Here is an 8,555-nt window from a genome sequence, read left to right as displayed (position 1 = left end):
CAACCCACTCCAGTATTCTTGCCTGGAGAATCCCATGGCCTTAGGAGCCTGGTGGGCCACAATCCATAGAGTCGCACAGAGTTGGACATGACTGAAGCGACGGAGCATGCATGCACACACAGGGAATTTTGTTTACATTTTCTGCAAACACATTATTTTGATTGACTCTACCTGGGAATTCAGAGGGGAAGTTTCTTCTGTCATCTATAAAGAAAGAATTTGATGAACAAACACAGTTGCTGGGGTCATGTTTAATGGATGTATTTTCAAGTTCAGTTAAATACTTTGAGCTCATTTGCTCAGTCGTGTCCAACTCTTTGTGACTTCATGGACTGTAGCCTTCCAGTCTCCTCTGTCCATGGGATTTCCCAGGCAAGAAGACTGGAGTGGGTTGCCATTTTCTTCTCCAGGGATCTTCCTGACCCAGGGATGGAACCCATGTCTGTTGCATCGGTGGGCAGAATCTTTACCACTGAGCCACCAGGGAAACCCTGTTAAACCCTTCAGAGGTTCCATTTACCACCAGACACCTAAAATGTTTATTACAAACTCATTTTAGTAGTCAAATTTTAGTAAATGTTTATGTTTGAATGTTACACAATTTTACTTCTTTCAGATATATTCTATAACTCATGCTTTCCACTAGTTTTTACCAGTTCTCCTGCTACCCCCAATCTATCCAAATGACTGAGTTTTACTGTATGGGTTTACTGCTGTATTAGTATATTGACAGAGCTATATAAACCATGCCTTCTACAGCTGTTTCAGATGAAACTGTATATTAATGTGTAAACTTGCAACATACAGCTTAGCCGGAAAGTTATGTGGAACAGGTGACTGGGGAGATAGCTTTCACCACTTGGACTAAAGTCAATTTTGAAGGAGCTAAAAGATGCCTATCGAATTCTGGTGCATGTGTGTGGTTTGAAGAGTGCATGTGCACAGCAGAGAATTCTTTATACTTCAAAAAAGCTGAAAATATGGGTGGTTAAATGAAGTTACACTTTTACACCCTCATATGCTAAGTGGAAGAGGCAGCCAAATGCAGTAAAAATTTGTTAATATTAGTCTATCACTCTTGGTTTACAGTGATTTGAACACATGTTAGAGATACTTGTGAAGATGTAAAAGACGAATTTAAAACCTACATCAATTGTACCAAAAGTCAACTGGAAAGAAAAGGATTTTACGTCCTTGAGCTTTTATTAATAATACAAATTCGCAGCCAAAGGATTAGCCTTAGTCAACACATTTCCATGTCCCCCTAAACACAAATAGCCTCCAACCTTTGGAGGTTGTTCCTTCGAGATGTTTCACCAGTGACATCACAGTGATTGCCACCTCCCTTGGACTACTTTAGGCCCTGCCCAGAGCCCAGAAGTCCAGACAGCCTGGGAGACAAGCAGGAGTTGGAGCCCAAGTAGGAGAGAGAGAGGAGAAGCCTACTGCAGCCCAGTGTGTCCTTGACCCTATTCAGGTAACAGCAGGATTTTTAAGCTTAGCATACAGTGTGTATGTGTGTACAAGTTGCAAATAAGAAAAGCACAGGAATATTTACATTTCTTAATGAAATAGACAATGCCTGTTGTACACAGTATTTCTTAGACTAGAAAGTGAATATTATTGATTCTTGTTTTCCTTTTTTTTCACCTTATGGCATGCGTTTTCTCCCTTCCTATTAAAAAATATCATACAGGAAAATATGTCTTCCATCTTTTCAAAGTCTCCATTCAAAGAAAGTTAATATCAGTTTATTCAGAGTTCTTCAGTTTTTTCACTTCGAATCATATACTGTGATCTTGATGTCAGGAAAGATTTAAAATGAGGCCAAAATTGTCTTTGTGGGTTAACAGCAGAAAAATGGAAGATTGCTGATCTGGGGTTTTACCTAACTTTGGTATAAATGTGTGTGAAATTAGAGCCCACTCCCTATAGTTAGCTTATATGTTGATTGAATTGGATTCACTAGAAATTCCCACCTTAATGCTGTGTTTTATTACTTTAAAAACATACAAAACAACAGCATTTAAGCTTACCATCAAAGTGCAAGATATAGTAAGAGGTAAACCATAGGTAATAAAGAAGTGTGATGAGTAGCTGTCAATTCAGAGACCACTGAAAAAAATGTGAAGAGTCCATAAAACATACCCTTTGAACAATTATTGTAAGGCAGCATCTGTATAAATATCACTCAGGTCAAGAAATGGTCATTGGCGCACTCCAGAATTCCATTCTTGATCACTTTTCCCTTTTGCCTCATCATCGGTAATCATCATCTTAATTGTTGAGCTAGTCTTATCCATGGTTTTCTTTATAATTTTACCATTTCTGTCTGCGTTCCTAAACAATATAGTTAAATTTCCTGTTTTGGGGTTTGAAGAAATAGAATTACATTCTGTGTTTCTTTTTGTAAATTCCTCTTTTGCTTCATAGTTATTTTTGTGAAATCCACCCATCTATTATGTGGTGCTGTAGTTCATATATTTTATTTGCTCTATAGCATTTGAAAGTATGAACATATCACAGTTCACATTCATTCTATTGCTGATGAACATTTGAGTTGTTTCCAGCTTAGGGATACTATGAAAATGTTGCTATGAACATTCTTATATATATAAATCCTGGTATATATGTGCTTGAGTTTCTAAAGTAAGAGTGAAAGAGCCAGATAGAAGAGAATGAACATTATCAACCTCAATTTAAAAATGCCAAATTGTTTTCCCAAAGATCAAAAATTTATACTAGCCAGGGCAGTTATTTGTGGTTATCATTCACGTTATCACTCCTACAGAGTAACCACAATCCAACAACTATTTCCAGTCTGCCAGTTCTAGTTCTGCCTCTAACTTGCAATGTGTCATCACACAAAAAACTTAACCTCTCTCTAAAAGTCAGCTTCTTAGCAATAATCTTGGGAGAGAGAGAAATCACAAAACTTGCCTGAGTTGTAAAAGTCCAAATTGTTGTGAAGGTCACATGAGCAAAGCTCTGGACAACTTTCAGCAACATTTTCTGAATATGTTCCTGTCGGGTCACAGTCTTATAAGATTTGATGGGACAGGAAGGGCAAAATAATGGGTTGTTTTGATCATTGTAAATAAGGCCTCATATTTTTTACATATCTTTGTACTTCTTCGGCACTTACTCAAATAAATTAGTGTTTGGACCAGGATTTAGCTTCATTAATAAATCCATAAGAGGAATCTGCTTTAGAGACTTTAGATTCTTTTGTTCTTAGGCTCCTTGCCTGAATTACTCAACTTCCTGTCCTCCTCTGCTCTGATGTACATGCTTATACATTCTCTCTATTTCCTTAATACTTCATTTTCTTCTGTTTACTTTCTCCTTCAAGCAAATCTTTGTAAAGATTTTCATTGGAAATGGTGTAGAAGGCAAAAATATAAGTAAGAATTAAAAGGAAAGTGAAACATGAATCAGTTACCATTGGTCATATTTTAAACCAACATTCAACAATGTACCTGTTAATATAATCTTATCAGAACTTATTTTATACCAACAATAACATAAGATATTAAAAATGATCATTTGACTGGTTTATGCAATTAATAATTTGGTACACTAATAATAAAAGAAATATAGTAATTATAATTCATAATTTAGGGGAGACTTCTTCCCTCTGAACTTCCACTTTAGAAAATAAAACACTTTTTCCCCTTAAACTTTTTCTACTCCATAGTAGACTTTTGCTCCAAATATTTAAAATTTTATTTTTAATCTTTACTTTCATTTGGTTTGAATATACACAGTGTCAATTATGCCACATCACTGGAAGTAATAATTTTATATTTCTCAAAGCATGATTTTCCACAAGTATTATCTATACAGACTATAAAGATACCACCCCACTTTTTGAAGTGTTTACAATATAAGCACATCCTGGACTTGACTAAAAATAGCTGGCACAAGCCCTTGTTGAAATAGAAGTACCCATGGGGTTAACACTTGCTGTTTGGACTGAGTGCCTGTTATGTGAGGGACTTTTGGTTGACCCCAGTAGGCTCTATGCCCAATGCAGGGATTTCAAGAGGCCAAGCAGCTGTTGAAACTACTTAATGCTTTCACAGGGTTAGACAAAGATAGCTCAGCTCGAAACTTGAAAAATTATGGTATCCTACCTCTGTATGTAATTTGAAGCAAGAAAAATTCTAAGCCATAACTTTTTTTTTTTTATGTTTTGGTGACCTTACTTTCTGGTAGCAAAGCAAGCAAGCATGCACACACATATGCACAGAAGTTGGAGAAAGAAAAATGCAATATTTTTTATTTTATCAAGTGAAAGTCACTCAGTCGTATTCAACTTTTTGTGACCCCATGGACTATACAGTCCATGGGATTCTCCAGGCCAGAATACTGGAGTGGGTAGCCTTCCCCTTCTCCAGGGCATCTTCCCAATGCAAGGATAGAAACTAGGTCTCCCACATTGCAGGCAGATTGTTTACCAGCTCAGCCATAAGGGAAGCCCAAGAATACTGGAATGGGTAGCCCATCTCTTCTCCAGTGGATCTTCCTGACTCAGGAACTGAACCAAGGTCTCCTGCATTGCAGGTGGATTCTTTACCAACTGAGTTATGAGGGAAGCCCCATAAGCATCAATATAATCATCACAGGAAAATAATCAGAACTGTATTGGTCTTTCTGACATCAGGCCAAGAGGAAAAAAAAAAAAAGGCTCTCTGTGTAAGTCAAGGTTTCTCAGAGAAATAGAATTGACAGGGAGGGTGTGTGTATGTGTGTGTAATATAATTGGCTTATATGATTGTGGAGGCTGGCAAGTCCAAAATCTGCAGGGGAAATTAGAGGCTGGAGACCCAGAGAAGAGTAATAATTCTAGTTCAAACACAGTCTGGAGGTTAGATATCTGAAATCAAAGTATTAGCAGGATTGATTTCTCCTGAGGCCTGTCCTTGGCTTGCATATGACCATCTTCTCCCTATGTCTTTATATGGTCTTCCTTTTGCATATGTTTATGTCCTAATCTCTTCTTCTTATAAGGAAAACAGTCATATTGGATTAGGGCCCATCTTAATTACCTCATTTTAATTTAACCCATCTTGGTTACCTCTTGAAAGAACCTATCTCCAAATATGACCACATTCCTCAATAAAAAAATATATATAGTTGCAACCCAAGATACTGTGGATTAGGATTTCAACATGTGAATTTAGAGCAGGGGATACAATTCAGCCTGTAACACATTTCCCTTCCATAATACTTCTATTTCCTTTGAGGAAAGAATGCTTACTAATTCCGTATGTTTTCTCTGTTACTTTCTGGTAGGAGGTAAGGACAAGCAGGAGATCTTTGGTGTGCCCTCAGAAGTTTGCCTTCAGTTCTCACCAAGCCACTCTGAGAATGGAACGGTCCACCCGGGAGCTGTGTCTCAACTTCACCGTTGTCCTGATTACAGTCATCCTTATATGGCTCCTTGTGAGGTCCTATCAGTACTGAGATGCCACAGCTCCTGGAATTGACTGCAATGCTCCAGGGCTGTCTTCTGTATGCCCTGACATCCCACTGCTGTCATGGGATGCCTTTTCTGGCACCCCATGGCACTTCTGACCAGTTCGCACAATATCTGGGGTGCCTCCAGAGCTGCTCTCACTGGCTTCAAAATGTTTGCCAGTAAGCATTAGATTTGTTTCCCAATTTTTACTGCAAATGTGTTAGACAAGCCACAAGGTTAAAAGTAAACTGGATTCATGATGACACAGAATGTTAACAAGCTCCTGATCTGTCTCACCACACATCCCTTCAACCCACACTCAGCAACCAAACTAAATCAACTTGCCAGAAGAAAGAAATGTTAAACGAAGTCTTTGTCAGCCCCTATAACTATCATGTGAATAAAGTTAAGTCAACCCAAAATAAGATTTTTAGAATTTATTTTAGCTTCTGTTTGTGATACTCCATTTAATCCTTGACTGTGACTGAAGTGACAAATGTTACAATATTTCTAGCATTTGAGATAAGCCAAGATCTTCCAACTGCTGAGGATTTGAAACCAAGTCAATTAAGAGTGTCATATTTCAAACAATTCCATTGGTTCAGTGTTCCTCAAACTTTCCTTCTGAATTAGTCCCAAGGGCAGAGGGAAAATAAATCCATTTCACTAGGAGGTCTGGAATACAGCCTGAACTGTTCACTAAAAGCACAAAATTTCTTTGAAGCCACGTTTTGTCATTAAAATTGACAAAGGTATATTTTATTCTGTAATATCTCTGTTTGCTTTAAAATATATATTTATTTCCCATTGAGTAAAACTGAAACATGAGTCATGTCCCTAAGAGCAGCATATTCCAGTTTGGTTATACTAATGCAAATAGAGCTAGTTGCTAATAAACTACAGTTGTAACAGAGAATAGAAAATACAACATTCATGTTTGTGAATACATGAAATAGACATTTCTTAAGACTGTTGCTAGAAAACCCCACACTAGACAGATCACATTTGTTCTCTGCACTAATCTCAAAGTAACCATGGAGAAAGGGAGTATTGTTAAGCCTCATTTCTCATAGTACCCCTTATAAAGGCATTCCTTACTAAACGTAGCCTATCACTGCCTTTGCCTACCTAGCATTGTGATTCTCATCCTTGGATGCACAGTTTATTTACTTGGGGGTGATTTTTCAAAATATTTATTCTGGGTCCTCCTCAGACTAATTAAATAAAAATCTCAGGGGGTAGAACCCAAGAATCTGCATTTTCCAAAAGTCCTCTAGATAAATATATTGTGTAGCCAGAGGTGAGAAACACTGATACCTACACCAGTACTTCTCAAATGTTGATGTGATTACGAATCACTGGGAGGACTTTTTAAAGTGCAGATTCCAATTCAGTTTGAATTCTGATTTAGTCTGTATTGGGGCCTGAGACTCTGCATTTTAAACAAGCTACTTAATGATGCCAGTGCTATAGTCTATGGTCTCCACTGACTTAGCAGATTAGAATTGTGGAATTAGTACATTAGAATCACCTGGAACCTTCAGAAAATGACCCAAGCTGGAGCCCTATTTGCAGGAGTTTCTAACATCACTATTCTGGGATGGAATCTGAGCATCATTTTTTTTTTTTAAAAGGATTCCAGGTAATTCTAATGTGCAGCCAAGGCTAAGAACCCCAAAAGAGATAAAGGAAAAAAAGTGTTATGATTTTGATGAGTTCCCACAAAATTTAAGAAACAACAGTGTATGGTCTTCCATGTCATGTTCCCAATTTCAGAGTCAGACTACACATATGGGTATGCAATTGTTAATGATTTAGTGTACAGCATGCTTACTCATGGGCACACGGCTCCAGGCCCCTTGGTAGAGAGTTACTAGTCATTTTCTTACTCAAAGAAAAATCTCAGAAAATCTACCAATGTTTGTATATGTGTTTGAGAAGGTATGTGTGCAGTAGTGGAGAGGGGAGTGGACAGAAAAATGATACATTCTGTTCCTCTGAGTGTTGGTGCCAACATTTACAGCAGGTACCTTTTATTGAGTCTCTTGTATATGAAGCCCTGAATTGGGCACTCCCTATGCTTTATTTCCATTTAGCAGATGTGAGAATTGAGGATCGTAGGCCTCACTAACCAGATATAAGTGGTGAAGCTAGGATGACAAAAATGCCAGATTAATTACTGCTGGGGACTGCATACAAACTGTGCTTAACTATAGATCTCTAAACCACTAGAGTATAAATTTTTACCCTCACATTCTTTAGCATTACAAAACATCAGCCTAGTTAAAGAGAATAATTGTAATTTTCTATGCAGTATTTCTTGCTTGTCAGTCCTCACCTGCTTTTTCTCTATTTTCATGTGATTGGATCTACTGATAGAACTCGTTATGGGTCACTTTTTAAGAGGTAGGATATCCTTTAGCTGGGACTAGTAATTTTGCCTAATTTCGTACATGTTCAACAGTCTTAGTCATTATTAAATTCTAGTCTCATTTAATAGTCTCTTTTTATGTATAATCTTTCCTATGGCCTGAGTTTTCCTGAATCATCACAGTACTATATCAATATTGGCCCTAGTCACTCAAAAGCTGTCTAGTTATCCCCAAATAAGATGCTAGCTCTCCTCAGGAAACAAACTGCTGAATTATGTTTTCTAAACAAAATTATAGCTCATAGACTTGAGCCTACATAGCTTCTCTCTTTTTAATTCATTCATTCATTATAATTATGTGAAACTACAAGTAGCTTATTGTACTAGTCCCTGGAACTAAAACGGAGAATGAGATGAACAAGCCCCATTCTCATGTAGAATATGATTTACCAAAGGAGACATAAACAGATGGTCATCATGGCATAAGTTCTTTGACAAGGGAAGGATAGGATGTTATTGGAGGAGATTCTAGGCAGAGAGGACAGCATTAATAAAGATCTAAAGGTCAGAAGTGAAGTGAAGTGAAGTGAAGTTGCTGAGTCGTGTTCAACTCTTTGCAACTGCCTGGACTGTACCCTACCAGGCTCCTCTGTCCGTGAGATTTTCCAGGCAAGAATACTGGAGTGGGTTGCCATTTCCTTCTCCAGAGAACATGACAAA

The 8,555-nt window shown here is 37.7% G+C and overlaps 1 protein-coding gene across 1 annotated transcript; it reads left to right on the top strand.

Moving 5' to 3' along the window:
- Positions 1 to 1,363: 1,363 nt before the first annotated feature.
- Positions 1,364 to 5,881, top strand: SLN (sarcolipin). The gene is made up of 2 exons (XM_040257915.1): positions 1,364 to 1,477; positions 5,299 to 5,881. The coding sequence occupies exon 2, from the start codon at positions 5,374 to 5,376 to the stop codon at positions 5,467 to 5,469; it is 96 nt and encodes a 31-aa protein (XP_040113849.1). The 5' UTR covers positions 1,364 to 1,477; positions 5,299 to 5,373; the 3' UTR covers positions 5,470 to 5,881.
- Positions 5,882 to 8,555: the final 2,674 nt, after the last annotated feature.

This window comes from Oryx dammah, unplaced genomic scaffold, assembly GCF_014754425.2.
Source record: "Oryx dammah isolate SB20612 unplaced genomic scaffold, SCBI_Odam_1.1 HiC_scaffold_17, whole genome shotgun sequence".
Lineage (NCBI taxonomy): Eukaryota > Metazoa > Chordata > Mammalia > Artiodactyla > Bovidae > Oryx > Oryx dammah.
This window is presented reverse-complemented; position numbering and strand designations above follow the sequence as displayed.

Bases quoted from the DNA above. Each gene is read 5' to 3' on its own strand.
- SLN (XM_040257915.1), top strand. From the start codon at position 5,374: ATGGAACGGTCCACCCGGGAGCTGTGTCTCAACTTCACCGTTGTCCTG.